At 43.1% G+C, this 20,256-nt stretch overlaps 1 protein-coding gene across 2 annotated transcripts in view; it reads left to right on the top strand.

Moving 5' to 3' along the window:
- Positions 1–20,256, top strand: part of LOC311026864 (retinoic acid receptor gamma-A-like) — a 33,951-nt gene that overhangs the window by 10,497 nt on the left and 3,198 nt on the right. Inside the window, exons 2-8 of one of the 2 annotated variants that reach the window (XM_084030567.1) lie at positions 1,213–1,625; positions 17,412–17,560; positions 18,605–18,746; positions 18,846–19,009; positions 19,134–19,310; positions 19,512–19,716; positions 19,855–20,013. In XM_084030567.1, coding sequence (XP_083886693.1) covers positions 1,454–1,625; positions 17,412–17,560; positions 18,605–18,746; positions 18,846–19,009; positions 19,134–19,310; positions 19,512–19,716; positions 19,855–20,013 — 1,168 coding nt within the window. In that variant the 5' untranslated portion in view covers positions 1,213–1,453. Of the gene's footprint in view, positions 1–1,212; positions 1,626–7,738; positions 8,261–17,411; positions 17,561–18,604; positions 18,747–18,845; positions 19,010–19,133; positions 19,311–19,511; positions 19,717–19,854; positions 20,014–20,256 lie in introns of those variants that run through there. The other variant, XM_084030568.1, reaches the window with a different exon arrangement.

Here is a 20,256-nt window from a genome sequence, read left to right as displayed (position 1 = left end):
ACCGTATGTGCATGTGACTGTGTGTGTGTGTGTGTGTGTGTGAGGAAAACTAGCTGCTGCAACATAATGATGTAGAAGAATTTTACTCTAATAATGGTTGCATAGATGCCTCATGATTGGTCTGATATTTTGTCCACCCCATTTATATCAGTAGCATATATCAGTTGTAGTATATCAGTCTAAGGGTAGACTTTAGAGATTTAGCCCATCCTAGCATGAGGAGCAGTGCCTGGGGAGCAGTTTGGGGGACTAGTTTGCGGGACTGGTGCTTTGCTCAAGGAGGCAAACATGCAGTTTGGGACATATTGGTCCAAGTTTTGAGATATCTCTATTATATTATTATTTTACAAGTCTGTGAAAGACGGAGAGAAACTTTGATTTGCATGCCCAGTAGGACAATTGCATGTGTGTATGTATAACTATCGTTGAGCAATGACAAATTATATATTTTCCGCTCTGTATTTCTACTGATTTTGTTTATGCTTTTTTTAGCAGTCCGAAGGACATTTGGAAAATCACAATTCTCTTCCTCTGTCTCTCACCCACCCCGGGTGTTTGATTCCCATGCCAAAGCAGGCCCAAAACAACAAGACATTCTTTTGCCGAGCTGTATTTACCACAGCTCCACCACAGAGGGTTAGGCTCCACCCACTCATGAAATCACTGAAGGGAATGAGAGAGTCGTAGCTGAGAGTAATGGCCTTTTATATCTTATTGACGGGGTCAGAGAGCCGGTACACGAGTCCTGATTGACAGAAAAGGGGAGACCTTCAGTGGGTTTGGTTTTTCACAGAGGGTACAGAGTAAGGTTTTTACGGTGTGGCATACAGTGAGAATGAGTAGGTCATGTGTGTCTGTTGTCGTAAAGGGTTAATTGTACCCATGTTGTGGCTGGCGGTTCTCAAGCGGGCTGACTGGAGTCAGGCTGGCAGAGGAAACAGAGAGACCTTTTATAATACAGTTCTGCTGATTGAAATCATATGGCGTAGCCCGAAATCATTGCACTACTTTGAAGAGAGACAAAAAGTATAAGAGCTGTTTCTTCAGTGCTCTCTTTTTGCACTTTGTCTTTTTATTTCTCATCTGGAGTTTTGATGTATTTCAGGTTTTGTTTTCACTATTGATATTTTTGTATGAGTTGTTAAGCCTCTGTGCACTAAAGGTCAGACTTTAGTTCTCGTGTCTAATCCCTCGTCCCTCTCTTCCCTCCAGTTCTATAGAGTCCCGACCCAGTCAGGCCTTGGTCACGTGGCTGTTGGTCTCTCCTCCTCCCTTGTCAGCATCCCTCTCACCTCTCCGCAGCCTGACGGCAGAGCAGCCAGCAGCTGGGAGGGGCTGAATGGCAGCAGACCAATTCAAAGTCACCGCAGGCCCCTGACGAAGACGACGCAGGAAGAGGAAACAACAAGACACTCCGAGAAAAAGTCACCCCGACCACCAGCAGCACCTTTTCATGATGGCAACCAACAGGGAGCACCATGTGCGTCACATGACCGGCTTCCCCCGAGCTATGTACCCGTTCACCTTTAACTCCATGCGGAGCCACTCCCCCTTTGACCTGCTGGCCAGTAGCCACCTCTTCGGCCGGTTTGGGGCAGACCTTCCCAAAGAGATGGCTGCTTTGTGTGAGTAATCAAAATAATGTATTCATTTACACAACTTACCAAACGCCTATGGAGAGTCATTATACATTGCGAGAATAGAATGTATTGCTCTGAAAGATTTTTCATTTGGTGAATTTCATAAAAAACTAAACAGATTTAGCGTTACATCCTGTTATAATTGTCACATTCATCGTTCAGATTGCTGAAGAGAATGTGTTAAAACGTTAAATGCTATCATGAAAGTTGTTCTGAGGTTGGATCAGGAGGCAAGAAATCCTGATCCCACACACTCGCACATGACAAGATAGTGAGCTAGATGTCTGTGTCCCGACAGCCTGGGTTTGTGTAAAACACTGGACACTCTCTGCAACTTTTGTCTTCAGGGCCAATTTGAGGTTGTAATCAGGCTTTAAATCATGCATTCAGGAGCAAGTTTTTCCATGCGGTAAACCAGGCAGAGAGCATGGTGAGAGGGAAGCCTGGGGAAAAATAAAGCATGGCCCTTTGTTGTAGTTTGCTGCTTTCCATAGAATCTAAATCGTTCTAATCTAACCATTAGAACGAAGCATTATACTTTTCCTTGAAAGAAGGATGGTGCTTTTTTAGACAGAAGACTTTCTCACTTCAACTTTCAATGCAGTGTGTTTGGATAGGGACCATTTTGAGTCACAGGGGGCGCTATTGCACTGCACAGTGACAGAGAAGCCTGAGCGAGACCTCAGAGCAGAGAGAGTTGTGCAAAGACTGACAACATTGTGCATTTTGAAAATGAAGTTAATTTGAAGACATTCTTCTTTATTTCCTCTAATATACCACAATTTCCTGAAAAAAAAAGGTAATTCACTTCTGTCGTATGTTTTCCCATGTTTCTCTTATCTTCATTGTGTTTAATGATATTAGTCAGACTAAACAGCATCACATTACTATTTAATTGAGTCTACACTCACTAACTAAATTATAACTTTGGCTCCTGCACTCCACACTGATAATTTCCTGTAATGCTAGCAATTTCAAGTTATGTATAATAGGATTTGAGTTGCTTTTGTCATATTTTCACTTTGCTTCATATATCAGGATTTTCGTGACTCTCTGTACAACTCAAACTTTGCAATGTCAGAATAACTAGATACCCACAGCTTAAACAAACTAGTGTGTTTTTATAAATCCTGCTATCCGTGTGGTTATCTAGTTCTTTACATTTGACTGCTGTGTGTGTGTGTGTGTGTGTGTGTGTGTGTGTGTGTGTGTGTGTGTGTGTGTGTGTGTGTGTGTGTGTGTTGCTGATATCTGTTTATCTGCAACACAGGCTGTATGACCAGGCTTGTAGTCCTCACAATGTCATTACATCTTTGACACGTCGCCTCTCATAAACAGACAAAACAGAATGATATGAGGGGCTTCATCATGTCAGTTTGGATCGATGACAATACAGGTGGTCACAAGTGACAAAACAAGAGGCCTGGAAAAACCTGTCAGGTACATGCAGAATATCTAATCTATGTGCTGTCAGCTTTATGTGATAGTTGACGTAGGTCACAAGAAAGAAATAGTAGATTCCGATAAAAACATAATTTGATTTCTCAAGCTTGTAGTAATGAGACATTATTTAAATAATCAAAAATCTGTCTCCAGTTAAAAGTTTAATTCGGTAATGTCTCTCAATGTTCGGCTTTGTTTTTCCTTTTCCTCCAGACGCATGTGTGGTAAGCATGAAACGTGAGGCTTTGTACAGTATGTGTGTGTGCACAACACTATATAATAATAATAATAATAATAATAATAATAATAATAATAATAATAATAATAATAATAATAATAATAATAATAATAATAATAATAATAATATACATGAACATGTAAAAATGTCAATTCTTGTTTTCAACGTTGCCGTCATAATGTTAAAGGTGCAGTTACTAAGTTTTGAAGTCAAGTTAATTTACCCATAGTGCACTTTTGTAAAACTGTAAAGGTATATCAACATCGGCAGATCCAACAATTACTGTTCCGGATAATGTGATTCCTAGCGTTATCCCCAGAAATTGAATTACTATATAATTTTTTATAAAATTTAATTTGCAATTTTATTCCAGGCCTGGATGGAATATTACTTGTCCTGTCAAAGCAGTACTTTCCCATGACAAGCATATCAAGGAGCTACAGAGGTTTCTGGGAATGACTGGCTGGTAGCACCTCTTTATTCCAAACTTCTCACAAACAGCAGTGCCTCTTAAAACTTTGCATTTTAAAATCTTGAAACAGCATCTTTCTTCTCCGCCAATTTTTGGACCACATTATTGTGTACACAGAGTCCAGCAGTGTTGGGTTTGGTGCTGTTATGGCCCAACAAAGAGGATTGGGAAGTGAGCAGATCATTGCTTAAATCCAGCTAACAGGAATTATCCAACCACAGAACAGGAACGCTTGCTAGTGGTGAGGACTTTGCAAAAGGGGTATTTTTTCCTGGTGGGCAGAACATTCGCTATTGTGACACACCATTCATCTCTGGTCTGGGTTTTCAAAACTCAGAAACCGAGCGCCGTCTCGTCCAGCACACTCTCCTGCTGACGCCACCAACCATCAGTTTCTCACTCGTGTCCAACGTGCCGAGAGAGAAATGTCCACAGACAACCAACATATTGGATGAGACCATCTGGAAAGCCCAGCAGGACGACCTTGAAATTCGGGCTCTGTATGGACCCTTCCTATCTCCAATCCTCTGTGGTTCAGGTTTTGTACTGAGCTGAGTCGACGGAGGGGTTAAACTGCCTCGACTTTTAACACACAATACCACGGTTTGTGGGACTTTTTCGCCTGAGGACGGACTGAACCTTCTGACGGACTGAACCTTCTGACTGCGACGGCTAACTGGGACTGGCTGCTTTTGAATCTTCATCATGATGTGGGAAAGGAGTTGACAAATTTACCCATCAGCTATATATTAAAAGTATAATTGTATTAACCCTATAGACATCCCCTGTGTAAACTGAGTGTGGAAAACTAACCATTCAAAAAATAATCCCATTCTTTACCATCAATTGAAGCAACAAAAAATTACTTATCTCTAATTAGTGCAAAGTGAACACAATTATACAAAATTACTATAGAGGTTTAAGTGGGATTTGCCAATTAATTCAAACCCGGTTCTAATCAGTGTGCATGGAGGACAGGACTTTGTTCTCTAATGAGATGAAACTCAAACCATCCCTGGACTTGAAATTAGCGGATATCTACTTCAAAAGCTCCCTGCTCTGTATTCCATCATACAGTAAGTTCTCTCCTCTTTTTCCTAATAGCAGTAGGGAGCTGGGAATTAGTGTGAGAGCACACAAGGAACTCTTTTGGGTTACAGCTTTTCTGTCCCGTGTTTGAGATGGCGTAAATACATGAAACCTGAAACCATGTGAATATTTCTCCAAACTTATTTTGGTAATTTTTTTTATGACCATCAGGATCAGAATTCGTTCCACATCAAAATTGTTGTTTAGTTCTGAAAAAGAAGAAAAACACATCACTGAAGTGATCACGAGGAAAAGAAGTGTAATTTTCCACAATGGACACAATGTCCTTTCGTAATTTCTACTAGTCACATCTTGTTCTTTGTAATGTTTTGAGTGAGTGAGAGAGAGAGAGAGAGAGAGAGAGAGAGAGAGAGAGAGAGAGAGAGAGAGAGAGAGAGAGAGTGTGTGTGTGTGTGTGTGTGTGTGTGTGTGTGTGTGTGTGTGTGTGTGTGTGTGTGTGTGTGTGTGTGTGTGATATTTGTAACTTGAACCTAAAGGCACAGAGTGAGGCTTGTGTGTTTTTCTTTGTGTCTTTCATCACAGGCACTCTGTTTAAGCGCATACACACATAATTGTCCGTGCGTCCGAACACACACACACACACACACACACACACACACACACACACACACACACACACTTCCACTCCGTAGGCTGCACATTCCAACACCCATGAATATCACAAACCAGCAGTCTCGCACTCCTTGCCTCACATTTTGTGACTATATTTGTGCGCTCGCTGATGACCGCAGTGAGACTTTGTGCAAATATCTGCGGCCGAGCCGGCAGAGCTGCTGGTGGAGAAAGAGACAGAGACGGAGAGAGAGGCCATTGTTCGGCTCTGTATGTTTGTGTCAGACATGACGACAGGATGAATAGCCAAGAGAACCTGATTGTGAATAGTTGTAATGTGACTCGCTCCTCTTACAAAATGTGTGTCTGTGTGTAAGAAAGGCAGAGAGCCTCAAGTTGGCCAACTAAAATAGTGGGAATGTATGCCTTGTTGAAGAGTGAAAGAAAGTTGTGTTTTTCTTTTCTTCTCCACATTCACCCTGTATTTGTGTGTCCCTTTCCTCAAAGCAGCAACAGGGGGCATGGTGCTGTGGAGGGTAATTGTCTCAAGGTGTGGAGAGAGCTCAGCAGGCTGATACTGTGCTGCTCCGCTCCCTGCAGTGTGGCATTGTGTTTGTGTGCGCCGCGAGGCCGCGCTGCTGAAAGACAGGTAAAAACTCCAAGACGAATTTAAAAAAAAGTGAAGGGAAAAAACAGCACCCTGGGTGCATGGCGTTATCCTGCCAATCATGATGAAAAAATATAAAGAATTTGATTTCTGGGGCTAAAGAGACAAATAAACAAACAACAGGATGAAAACAAATAAAATAGAAAAATGTTACGCACATGAAACATACGAAGCCACAGGCAGGACAATTTGGGAAGTGAGTGTGTTAGTTGTGTGTGTGTGTGTGTGTGTGTGTGTGTGTGTGTGTGTGTGTGTGTGTGTGTGTGTGTGTGTGTGTGAAGGGGGGTGTTAGAGCCCCAGTGGGGGTTTCTTCCAGAGTTCATCCCTCTTGAACGAGGGAAGGAAAGGGAGGGGGGTGAGGCTGTCTCGTATACAAACTATCCAGACTCCGGGCCAGTGTGGTTTGCCTGCAGCAGAGTTCCACTTCAGTGTGACTGAAGTTCTGGGAGGGAAGATAACCGAATCCTTTTTGAACTCAATTGAAGGAATTGAATTAGATATCCGCACATGCCAAGACCAAATGGAAAGAGAAAGGGAAGCTTTGAGATAAATAAAACCGTTACGGAGAGACATGGGGATGGATGATTGTTGAGAAAGAGAAAGATGGAGTGATGTGTGTACTGAAGCAGGTCGGACTGTAAGCTTAAAATACAACTCAGCTCATCATTTTCAGCCCAACATTACATATGCCTTCATAAAGAGCCCCCGTTAGACTAAATAATGTTGAATGTATATTTTTTAACTAAGTCCTTGTCTTGTATTGCATTCATGTTCAACACCCTCTCTCTTCATCCTCTCTTCTGTAACACTTTATTTGATAAAAAATATACAAATTCCTATTAATTCCTAATGCCTTGCTATTCATTCCTAATGATGTTTTCCTGGAAAGAGAAATGTAATTTGGCTGGTTCAATTGATACACTTTCCACAATAAATTCCTTCCAATTAGGTGTGAGGAATTACCAGAACTGTGTCTACTCTGAATACAAGCGTGCAACACATAAACAGCACAAACTTTCCAAACATAATTCATATTGTATTTGTATTGTGGTTTAAAGTGAGCCGTGACTCACAAGGTGAAAACAATGCCACACTGATGGAAATGGTAATCCAACACAATAATACACTATTATGCTTTTAATTTGGGGGGAAATTGCAGGAAATGAGCGTGTGTTAGCAGGTGTGTTCCTGTGGCCGCTTTTATCATCCATTTACAGTGAGTGCTGGGAAAATTAGCCATTGCGTCACTCTCAGCACCTTTCATACTTGCTGAACAGGCTCCATGAAGTGGGTGTTTTGTACTAAGTGTGGTAGTAACTGTACTGTTTGGAAGAGAGGCAGTGTTCCCTGCTGTGGTGAAACAAAACAGGAATTAATACAGAGAAAGATAGAAGAAAGGGACGAGGGAGGGAAGGTGAGGAGTGTTTGTTTTCATTTGCAGAATATGAAATATGAAGAGGCGAGTTGGAAAACTTGAAGGAGAAAAGGGGGGAAAGGAGAGAAACCTCGGTGCATGACCAATCAGAAAGCAGGTACACACCCTCTCTGGCACCGTGTCCCTCCCTCTTCTTCTTCTCCAACCCCACCTCCCTGTTCAATGCTGAGGGAGCATGCGGATAGTTGGCTGAGTCTGTGGCTCTGTGTGAGAGGCCCAGAGAGCCGGCGAGAGGGGAGCTGAGATCAGTTTGAGCAGTCAAGTCAAAGCAGGCAGGCATGCAAGTGATCTGGGAACAGAGAGGGTAGAAGAAGTATCGTCTGTAGAGCAGGAATAAGGTGAGAAAGAAGGGGTTTTGTCCATCCAGAGGACTTGGTTTGAAGGAGACCGGACAGGCAGTCAGGGGGCAACAAGAGCCAGACATACAGAGAGATAGGGAACACCTGGACCAGCAGAGTTACTTTCAGTCACAGCAAGCTTTCCCCCGCTTGTTTACAGTCACCTTCTCTCAGCTTCGGCTGCAGAACAAAAGGCTGTAGCTGTGACTTGAGAGGGAACATGTTTGACTGTATGGAGGCTCTGGGGCTGGCCCCGCGGCCCCTCTTTGATGTGTCCGGACAAGGCTCCTGCATGCTTGGCAAGGCCACCCCTTACTTCTCCGGCCTGGACCCCTTCGCCTGGGCCGGGACCGGCAGCATTCAGTGTGAGTACTCCATCCTGTCCATCAGACTGGAACAGAGCAGCTGTGTGTGTGTGTGTGTGTGTGTGTGTGTGTGTGTGTGTGTGTGTGTGTGTGTGTGTGTGTGTGTGTGTGTGTGTGTGTGTGCGCGCGTGTTCTTATCAGAGTCCTGGTGTTGTTATCATAGAGCTCTCTCCACAGGAAGAGTCAGATTCCTTTCGATTCTATGTACCCATTCTCACCCTGCTTTCTGTTTGTTTATGTGCTTAGCGTGCTTTGTGAGAGTGAGTGAGTGATTCAGGGAGTGCATATTTATACATCATCGTGTTTGTTTTCTTTATGGGTGACTTCACGTGATTGACAGCTCTTTTAAACAATTCGGGACCTGACCCGGCGACGTGTCCAGAAAACATCAGCATGTGAACAGAAACAGTACCGACAGATTGAAGGCGAACGAGGCCTTGCAATCACGTGGTTGTGATTTGGCCAGTTAACTTATACATATAGAACCACAGTTGCTTAGAAACAGATAACAAAAGGTAAATGACGACATGAATGGAGCGATTAATCGCTACATATGAGTAGTTTTGATTTGTGTTGGCATTTCTGCAACTGAAGGACTTTACTCAAAGCAATCAAATTCATTTTAGCAAGATTCCTCAGAGGAAAAGATGGCTACGAATGAGAAAGTCAGAATATGAATCACTTGACATGCAAGCTGTTTCCTAACACAAGGCTAGGCATTCTTTGGAAAACTTCTCTAAAGACCTGAACAGACAAGGTACAGATTGCATCAGGTATGACGATACAGTTAAAACAACAAAACAAAACAAAAAAACCCACACAGGAGCAGTCACACAGCCAGACACTGCAGAGATAAATGAGAAGAATACACTCTATCTGGCAATACAATAAGCAAACCCACTCTCTCACCGTTTCATTACACGTTGTGGCTTGATAAAGCAAACATTGACTCTATCTATCTCTAGAAACTGACTTGCTGAAGTCTTTTTATATGTGTCACCGATCTGACGCACATTTCTTCATTTTCAAAACCTCTTCTCTGCTGTGGGACGTCCCCACTGTGCACCTTGAGTCTATTTCTCCTCAGTAATTATTTAGATACCAGGACATCAAGCACTGTCAGGTCCTCAGTGCTCACTAATGATGACGGATGAGCAGTGGGAATGACAAACACCACAGCAGGGCCTGTTTCAACTCGCTAAGGAGCTTCACCAGATGCCAGTCTGACAGATAAATGTCCACAAGTGTTCATTCATGAGCTTCTCTTCATATAAAAATATGATTCAGTTTAGTTCTGTTGTTGATTTCTTATTCTGAGGGTTGCACTCTTGGTTTCAGCATGAACTTTAGGAAGTAAAAAAGATCTTCACACACTGACCACAGGGGTTCTGGGGGGATTCCCATTCTGATTCTGAGTAACCTATTTTACATTAACAGACAATAGCATGCAAACGTGCCTTCATTTCTTTATTGAGATTTTAATCTACCAATCTCTCTCAAACATGAGGCTGGGCTGGTGGACTGGAAATCACTGCTTGTACCCAGAACTGGGAGGATTAGTCTATTGATTGATTAGCATATTGACAGAATAATAAATGGTACTTAATTTGATAACCGATTCCTCATCATTTTTTAAACAAAAACGACATTTTGCGGCTGCAGCTTCTCCAATGTGAGGATTTGCTCTTTTTTATATATTATTGACAATGAATCATTGAAAATTCACATTGTTTGCATTGTTGGTTGGACTAAACAGGATGTTTGAAGATGTTACCATGGATTCTGGAAAATTGCAATAGGCATTTTTCACTATTTTCTTAAATTTCAAGACCAATTGATCAATTGGTCTTGAAATTAATCTATCCAATCCAGTTAAATCAATAATGCTGCACAATTTAGGTTCTGTGTTGTTCACTAAATGGTTGGTATCGCTGCATACTTTGTTCTACAACTGCTGGTAGTTCTTTCTGAATGGTGATCCTATAACTCATTACTTCTAAGTCACATTTTAAATATTTCTAGTTAGACGAAGGAACAGTCAATATAGACCATATTACGGTTAACCGAGCTGAGACTCAGCCATTAACCTCTGTGGGAATTCAATAACAATCTCCTTCACCTTTAATATTTCATCAGACTTTTTCCATCATTACAGAAGGTCGACATTGTTTGTCACCAGCCCTCATCGACACTGAATAAAAGTTTGATTTCAGTGAACGTGCCCTGTTGGACACCAGGACTCTAAATTCCTGAGAGCATTTTGGCCTCTGTGTCTTTTTGTCACAAGCTTTCTCTCCTGTGTGTGTGTGTGTGTGTGTGTGTGTGTGTGTGTGTGTGTGTGTGTGTGTGTGTGTGTGTGTGTGTGTGTGTGTGTGTGTGTGTGTGTGTGTGTGTGTTAAGGGGGGAGGGGGGGTCATCTTTTCCTGTGTTTTTTTTATGTGAGGCAGTTCAGCACCTCTCTGCCTTCCTTTGTTTCAACAGGAGGCATTAAAGGGAGCTGGGACAAGCCAGAGTCGTTGTGTTGTGCTGAGGTGGTGGGCTTCTCCTCTCTGACATTTCTCCCCCTTTTGAATACCCTCCCTCCACTTTCTACACTTGATCTTCCCCTTCCAACATTGTGCATCAATGTGTGCGTGTGTCCTGTTCCCAGCAGTAGTGTGTGTGTGTATTCTTTGCTCACACTTGGCTCAGTTTACACACCTTCTGTTGTGTAACCAAGAGCTTTTAATGATTCAATTACAATTACAAAGGCTCAATTAAGAGATTAGGCGGTGTGTAGGGGCATGAGCAGTTAAAAGAGACGAGGCCTGGAAAGTGGAGGGATGAAGTTGGATCTGGGATTAACACCCCCCCCCCCCCCCCTTTTGGGCCTTGAGGGGAAACGCTCTCCTCTTTATTCAGTGATAAGCTCCTTTTCTCTGACACCCTCTTCTTTTTAAATGGCTTCTTCAAAGCTAGTTCAATCATGCTCCTTGACAATCATATCATGAGGAGAGCCGCTAACTATGTGGTCGCTTTTACTGCCAGTAGACAAGAGATATGTGTCTGATGTATAAGAAATGGGGGGGGGGGGGGTGCATGTTGTATTTCTTGGAATGAGTTTAGATTTCTTCATGAAATACTGCCTTTCTTTCCTTAAAACTATCATTTTCTCTACGTGGGTGAGAAAGAAATGACGCTTCAAGCGTGACTTCCAAGCAACCTCTTTGAACCCGGAAATTCAAGTTCAGTGGGTGATGTGTTCAAAGAAAACAGGGATCCTTGTAACCTGTAAGAAAAGACATGAACAATCTATCTTAAACCTGCAACTTTCCATTTTTGAATGTAAACCTTTGAAAAGAAGTAAGCCGTCTTCATGTATTTTGCATCACTTGCTTACAGACTTAAATCAACGCAAGTATAAACAGGTTATTTTACGTGACATAAATAGATTGACAGTTTTAGATTAATTGTCAAGATGACACATTTGTCACCGCAAATGTTATGTGTACATACTGTACTAGTGCAATTTCATTTGTTGTTTTTGACACTGAGAGTGTGCCAGAGAAGTCACAGAGTGAACAAAGGCTAAAGCACATCAGTTTCTTAATACACAAACAGTGGCGTGGCCAAGAGAAGGTTTCAGATTACAACCTACCCAACACGTCGGACGATTTCACTAATTCATCAACACAGAAAAAAACACTTTCCTTCTTTTGCGGTATTAATAAAATCCCACACATCTCTCTGGTCATGAACAAGATTATCAAACATAATGTCCTGTCCGATTATTTCAACATGCAAACACACATACTCTGGTTATTTACAGTAATCAGGTTGTGACTTGTGTGTTACAACATCTGACTCTGAACACCTATTAATCTGTTGGGAACGCACACATGACACATATACTATAAATCGTGGATGGATGATGATGATGATGATAGCAGCTTCTTTGCTATTACAGTACTACAGCAGCTACAATCCCAGGCTGCTGATTGGTGGAGCTGCTTGGACCCAAACCACCTTGTGAGGTTCAGTGAGTCCTTGTCTTGTACTAGCTTGTCTCAGATGGGGGCGTAGCAGCTTCCGACAACGTCTCCAGCACACTTCATTAACTTTGGCCTGTGATGACTCAGAAGTATTAGTCCATCTCATATGTCTACTAAAATGTTCCCCTTTTATTTGGTGGATGACAGCTTCAAGGCAGAAATGAGGAAAAAATAGAAAGAGGGGGGAACTGATCCGCAGTAAATGTCCAAAAGCTGGAATCGAACCCCAGACAATGGGGTTATGTGGTATGTGTGGTAACCACTCGCTCCGACCTAAAAGCTTTTAAACGGTTTCACATTGCCTGATTTGTGGCAGAAGATGTGTTTGAGAAGCCATGTTGGCTCACAGTGTTGTGGCGGGAGACTAATATCAAAAAAGGCTAAAAAAAATAGAGTTGGGTTTATTGGGTGTTATAAAAAAAGAAAGAGTGTAAGGATGGGAGGGACAAACCTAGATTTAACAACATGTCCCGTAAACGGACCCCCCAGCCCACAGTCTGCCGCCAAAGCGGAACCCTGTGACCGTGAAAACCCCCCCAAAATATTACATCGATGCTGTTTTTCACTTTTTCCCCTCAACCTTGCCTTGAATTTCATTGTCAAGCTCAAGCTCAAGTGAATGTGAATTGTATTTTCTCAAAGATTTTTGTTGGCCCGAGTTTCTACAGCCCATCTGAAAGTGTTTAAGAGTCTGCAGGTTTGACTGGGGTTTTAGTGAGTGAGCCTCTGCATATTTGTGTGCATCTTTGTGCGTTGTTGTTTGTGTGTGTGTGAGTGTGTGTGTGTGTCTCTGCCTCCTCTTTTACGTGTTTGGTGCTGCTGTTTTTATGGAGCCATCTCCTGGACAGTAGCCTGGTTTTCACAGCCTTTCCTTTAAAAGGCGCCGCCAATGACAGGAAGGACTCCTCCTCCTGCCAGGGCAGGAAGGCAGGAGAGGACAGAGGGGGGAAGAGGGTTATTACTGAGGGTTGAGTGGAGGGAGGGAGGGCAGGAGAGGGGAGGGGAGGGGACGCTGGTATTGAACTTAGAACAGCTGATGAAAGGGATTGTCACTGAGATCTCCCCCATCACCTCCCTGCTGTCGTGGTAATTACTCGCTCAGCATTGAGGTTGTGGCTCTCCCCGATTGTTTATCTGTTCCTGAGTTACAACACAGGACAGTCATTCTAAGCATGACACGTGCGTTTTTATAATGAAAAAATAAACCTTATCACATAATCAGAATTAAATTTACAAGTTACAAAGGTGTTTTATGTGTTACAGCTATTTGATAAGAAATTACATTTAATCCACTGTTTCCCTCCTCCTCTCTCCTCACTGTTCCTGTGAGCACACAGTCCAGCTGACCTGTGGCCCCATGCAGTAGCCCACACACACAATATTCACATGTGCACGCACATTCCACAGTGTGCTGCTGAACATTGTGCGAGGCGAGAGGTTATGTAAAAACTGTATTTGCCTTCCAAATGTCTGAGTGAAATATGACACATTTCTATTTTGCTATATAATTAATTATATTTTTTATTATATATAATGCCGCAGTCCTCCACATTATCCTCCACTCCTCTCCAGTGAGGCTCTTTAGAAGCCCCCCCAGGCCAAAGTCTAGTTCAATGAGATGTGATGTTGGCAGGTGGAGCCAGGCTGCAGACCCTACAGGCCACGTGTCACACTGTGTCGACCACGCTGCCACTCCAGGAGGAAAGAAGAAACACCTTTAATATTGCTGTAAAACAAACCACATGCTCACTGTTGTCCATGTGGTGCTGCAGAGCTTAAACAACCGCAACGACATGAGCTGTCAATCACTGCATCTCCTTTCTCGTGCGCCCGTTAAGAGAGAACGATGGATCAGACCTGTCGTTATTGATGGACACCCGATGGCATTGGATCATTTTGGTATAAAATGATGATGTAGATTTCCAATAAACTGACTAATTAGAGTCAGAAATGATTTTCCTAATGAACAGGAATTGTCCTTCCGCTTCAAGACTCAAAGCATCCGAGCTGATATGAAGGTGTCTGCTTGCAGAAGGGCGTCTGTTGTCTAAACAGTGATGTGTTGACAACAAACACTGAGCAGAGAGAAGGAAGGTGGGAAACACCCAGAAACACGAGTCGGCCGAGTTAGGAAATGTTAATTCCCATTCTCTCTTTCCGGTGACAGTTATGTTTATATTTTGGAGATTTAGCCGACTGGCTTGTAAGTCACATGAGTCATCTCGTCTGTTCTGCATCCAATAGAGATGTGCTGATTGATGTTGTCACACGCTGAGGGTTGAGTTGTGGGTTAAGAAGAGAGAGGAATTTTTCAAGCCAAGCCTCTGAGGTTGAGCTCAGTTCAGGGTGATGACAGCTGCTTGACAGTTTTGGGCTCCTCTCCTTCTTTCTCCACGCCAGGTAAAGCCCCCCCCCTCTATCTCACCGCCTTCAGCCCAGCGTCTCTCACCCTGTCTCCCTCCGTCATGTTTCTGGGAGTCTCGTCCCTCCTCACCCACTCTCCCCCCCACTCTCCCCCACCCTCAGACAGTGTCAGTCACTACCTCTCTGCTGGCGCCAGATGGAGCTTCTCCGTTTCAATGGGAGCTATTTTCCCACTTGTTCTCTCAGGGCCACTTTTACATTGTCAGTGTTACTATATAAACAGAAAACAGTGATCAGGTTACAGTGCCACTCATTCAGCTCCACCTCCCACACCTGGACTCTGACGCCCGCCACCCAACTGAATACATGCTAGAATAACCTCCAGCTTAACAGGCGGCGCTTTGTTGACTCATAAACCAGTGTGAAACACAATACTTTCTGCTGCATACTTTGAATTATTTCAGGTCACTCAGTGTTGGAGAACACCGCATGTTAATAACAGCGTTTTCTGGAAAAGTTTATGAAATAGGCTCAAATATATTCAATTAACTAGCAAAGAAAAGCAGAAAGCCTGAAGCCTTGGATTACACAAACACGAGTCCTTGAATGCTCTTTTTTTGTTATAACGCATCTTTACTGATTGTATTTCCAGTTGTTTCTTATGGATTTTAGTATTATGGATTTTATTTGTTTGTTGGAAAATAATAATTGTCTGTGTGTACACAAACACATCACTTGATATTTATGTCCTGAAAATAGGATCAGTAATTGCTCCAAAAAAACGGCATTAACCCTTTCTGTCACGCATATCTTTGTGATCATTGTGAAATCCACCAACTATGGATAACACATTTATTATAAACAAAATTAAAAATATGATATTCTTACTTGTAGGTGGGAAGGGTCTACTCCCTTCTACGTTCTTACACATTTTTCCAACTACTTTAAATGTCTAAAACATATTAAATAGAGAAAAATTAAGATATACATCACATCACAAAGGGGTTCAGTTTGCAGCCACCTGAAAGCAGACACCACAGTCAGACTGGCAGTTGTTCGCTATAATTTGAATGTGGGAAATAGAACAAACAATTTAAGTTAAAAAAATGACATTAATATTGTAGCCCAGTCTGGGACTTTAATAGAAACTAAAAGAAACAAAAAGTGAAAAGTGGCTTTCTTTACTTTCACTTTCTTCAAACATATCTCTATCAGTTAATAGTGATTTATAGTTTGATGAGCTGCAGCACAACAGCTGTGTGTATTGCTTAGAAACAGTCAGTTGTGATTAATTGAACAATGTGTCATATTTGAACACATTGTTGAACTTTGAAGCAGGCTGCTGGCCGTGTAGTTAGTAATGGCCTTCTTCAGTCAAGGTCAAAGTTAAATGGTCAAGATTTTATTTAACCTCTCGGCCACTGGGAAGTTTCTGTCCTCGGACTCAACTCTTTCTCTGCCTTTCTTCCTCCTTTCATTTTACCCCGTCTGTTTTTATTGGATTATTCTTTTGTGCCTTTGCCTCAATGTTTTTTGAAACCTTACCACTCTTGTTAATGACAAGCTGGGGGTTCAGGTTGGGGTTGCTGTGATGGGGTGGGGGCCACGTTTGGTTCAGTCCTGTGCTGTCCATTGAAGGTGACTGGAAGGGCTGTGACTTTGGGGGTTTTGACCCCAGATTCTTTATTTTTACAAGGAAGGGATCCAAGGATGGAGCTGTTGATGTGAATGGCGGCCCAAGGTGACTGGATCCCAATAAAGAGGCCGTCAGCCTGGCCGGGGGCCTCCTTCCCATCCCAGACACAACCTTTATAGGGCCGCTTATGAGCCTGGGCAACTATTAAACCCTGTCCAGCCTGGACTGAGGAATTTAGGGCCAGGAAACAAGGGAGTGGGGGTGGAACTGGGCAGAGGGAGGTGAAGTTGGGGTGACTGAAGGTGAAAGTTAAAAGGCATGTTCGAAGGAATCTGGTTGTTCTTGAGTCACCACCTTCAAATGTGTGCCAGGCGTGTTTCACTCGTTTTTATGTGTCAAGTGTAAGGATAACCCGGGTTTTGATCGGCTGGACGTCCGTCCCTGGGTCTGCTTTACATCGTTTGTTTTAATCGTTTTCATTAGCAGCAGTTGAATGACTTTGTGATTGTGGCCGGCAAATGGCGTTATACAGTTTTCTTTAGCGAGACAGCGAGAAGGGAGCAGAGGGAGACGGCCGAGTCTCATAAACATCCCGCCTCTGTTTGTTCACATGGGGCATGAGGTATATAGGCAGGTCTGGTTGGACAGCCTTTCACATAAAAATGTGAGCTTGCACATGTGCATGCAAACACACAAACACACACACACACACACACACACACACACACACACACACACAGATGCAAAAATTCAGATGTCAGTCAAAAAGTCAACAGAGGTATTCTGCTCCCCCACTCCCCAGTAAACGGAGAAGCCAATCAAATCTCAGCTGCCAATCAGCATTTTATCAGCAGGGCCATCTGGCCATCAGCTAATTGTGTCTCTTTTAAGTCCCTGTCAATCAGCAGCCCCCTCCTTTTCTCTTAAAAATGTCTGCCTTTGAGCTTGCCTTCTGGCTCCAAGGGGTGTCCTGCACAGGGTTCGGGGTTGTTTGTTGACTACGCTCTCTTAATCAGTCGGTGTATTAGCTTTCATCACGGTTTTTCAAAAGGCTTGAAGAACCTACGTAAACAAGATGTTCTGATACGCTAAAAGTTTCTCTTTTGTTCCCCCTCTGCAGCGGTGGAGACCCAGAGCACCAGCTCCGAGGAGATGGTGCCCAGCTCTCCTTCTCCACCTCCTCCTCCCCGTGTCTACAAGCCATGCTTTGTGTGCCAGGACAAGTCATCTGGTTATCACTATGGAGTGAGCTCGTGTGAGGGCTGCAAGGTAAATAAAGCCAGAGACACGTGAAGAGTTTACAGGGCGTGTATGACTTAAACAGCTGATGTCCACTGAAGAGCCTGATGCTCAACTAGAGCATTACAGATGTCAGCTCTGCATTGCTGGAACGTGTGTTGTTGTTGTTAAGCTGCCCTCTAGTGTATCCTTACCAGTACTGCACATTATTGATGTAACAGGGCCAAACATTGTGCTGCAAGTGACCACCAAATTGTTAAATTGTTACAGCATCTAAATTGAGTAAAGCTGTCGATTAAAGTGTCGATTTAGAGCTTAAAACGAAATGACAAAGTAGACATTTGAAGAACATTCAATGGAGGTTTTGTGTGCTTGTAGTTTATTTTCAGAGACCAATAAATGGATGTTCACAGTTAAGAAAGAAGCTGTTAAAGAAGGCAGTTCTATGTGAGACACCAGTCAGTGGTATAAGAAGTACTCCGACCTTTTACTGAAATAAAAGTAGCAACACAGCAAATAAACATCCTGCATACTAAATCTTAATAAAATCTTAAGTATTGGCATTAAAATATACTGAAAGTGCCGAAAGTAAAAGTGCTCATCGTGCAGAAAGACCCCATCATAATTATTTATATTTTATTACTGTGTCATAATGATTTACTGTGTACATCACTGGAGCTGATTTATACAGATGGATAGTGTAATGCTTACAAAGACAATGCTAACATGCTGATGTAATGCTAACCATGTTCCCAAACACAGTTTAGCATGTTAGCATGCTAACATTTGCCATTTAGCTCAAAACAGCTGAGGATGAGTGTAATATTATTACTTTTGTAGATGTTTGCCTTGATGATGACACAAGGTGAAAGGTCAGATGATCACCAAAGATTAGGGTGCATTGTCTGTGAATCGTGTGGAGATCTGTATATAAATAAATCATGGCATTCTGTCTGATATTTATTGAGGTATAAGCAGTTGGTTAACCAACAGATTGACACTTTCAGAGAACTTAATGAAAGCATCGTTTCCTGTCACGAAGCAGTGCATGACATTTTCTTTTGTTGGTTTCAGGGTTTCTTTCGGCGCAGTATTCAAAAGAATATGGTGTACACCTGCCACCGAGACAAGAACTGCCAGATCAACAAAGTGACCCGCAACCGCTGCCAGTACTGTCGGCTGCAGAAGTGCTTCGAGGTCGGCATGTCCAAAGAAGGTTAGAAGAGAATCCTTTACTATCGACTGTCCAGAACGAGCTGATGGGGGGGGAAGTGGCCTTTAAAGCGTGTCCCTTTGTGCCTGTGTTTCCGTGTAGCGGTGCGTAACGACAGGAACAAGAAGAAGAAGGATGTAAAGGAGGAGGTGGTGTTGCCAGAGAACTATGAGCTGAGTGGAGAACTGGAGGAGCTGGTTAACAAAGTCAGCAAAGCTCACCAAGAAACCTTTCCATCCCTGTGCCAACTAGGAAAATACACCACAGTGAGGTTTTTTTTTTAAAATGCATAGTCACATCCCCACTCAGGCATTAGCTCACCGCTTCGCTAGAGGACAAACACTGTACGGAATCTGCACAGCCACAAAAGTCTCTCTCTCTCTCTCTCAGAATTCAAGTGCTGACCACAGAGTCCAGCTGGACTTGGGCCTATGGGATAAGTTCAGTGAGCTGTCCACTAAGTGTATTATAAAGATTGTGGAGTTTGCCAAGCGGCTACCAGGCTTCACCACGCTCACCATCGCTGACCAGATCACCCTCCTCAAATCTGCATGTCTGGACATCCTGGTACCAACCACATGCTCCTATTACTCCTCCTTGTTAACCAACTCCCTTTCCATTTCTTCCACCTCCCTAATGCTTCCTCATTTGTCACGCTGCTTAACTTCAGTCAGTGATCCAGAACAAATGCCATTACTTTTTGTTTTTTCTGGGATCACATTTTTTTCCCTCAGTTTGCTAACCAACCCACTTTCCTCCCCTCCTTAGATGCTGAGGATATGTACCCGCTACACCCCAGAACAGGACACAATGACCTTCTCAGATGGCCTGACCCTAAACAGGACCCAGATGCATAACGCTGGCTTTGGCCCGCTCACAGACCTGGTGTTTGCCTTTGCTGGTCAGCTGCTGCCTCTGGAGATGGACGACACGGAGACAGGCCTCCTCAGTGCCATCTGCCTCATCTGCGGAGGTAACACTCTGCCACGCTAGCCTTAGCTCATAGCCTTTAAAATTGTTTTTGTCTCATTGGTTTGCAATTCTCATTTTCTCCAGCTCTTCTTCCATTTATTTGCCTCGTTAAATGTGTCTGCGTCTCTCATGGTTTCAGACCGTATGGACCTGGAGGAGCCACAGAAGGTAGACAAGCTGCAGGAGCCGCTACTGGAGGCTCTGAAGATCTACACCCGCCGTAGACGCCCAAACAAGCCTCACATGTTTCCCCGCATGCTGATGAAAGTCACAGACCTCCGAGGAATCAGCACCAAAGGTCAGCTGCAGGTTTTTTTTTTTACCAATACCACAGATTAGAAGATCGACAACTGTGCAGCACTGCAAGTTGCCATAGAATGTCTGGTCATGTTTGTGTTTTTGTTTTTGTCAGATTAAGATAAGAATTTGCCATTTTTAAGGCAAAGTGCTGGTAAAACAGACACCATTTAACACTGTTTTAATATCAGAAGCCAAGTATCAAGTCAGCACTACTGTCTTCCCCCAGCCTCATTTAAGAGAT

This window comes from Eutrigla gurnardus (assembly GCF_963514095.1).
Source record: "Eutrigla gurnardus genome assembly, chromosome: 2".
NCBI classification, from domain to species: domain Eukaryota; kingdom Metazoa; phylum Chordata; class Actinopteri; order Perciformes; family Triglidae; genus Eutrigla; species Eutrigla gurnardus.
This window is presented reverse-complemented; position numbering and strand designations above follow the sequence as displayed.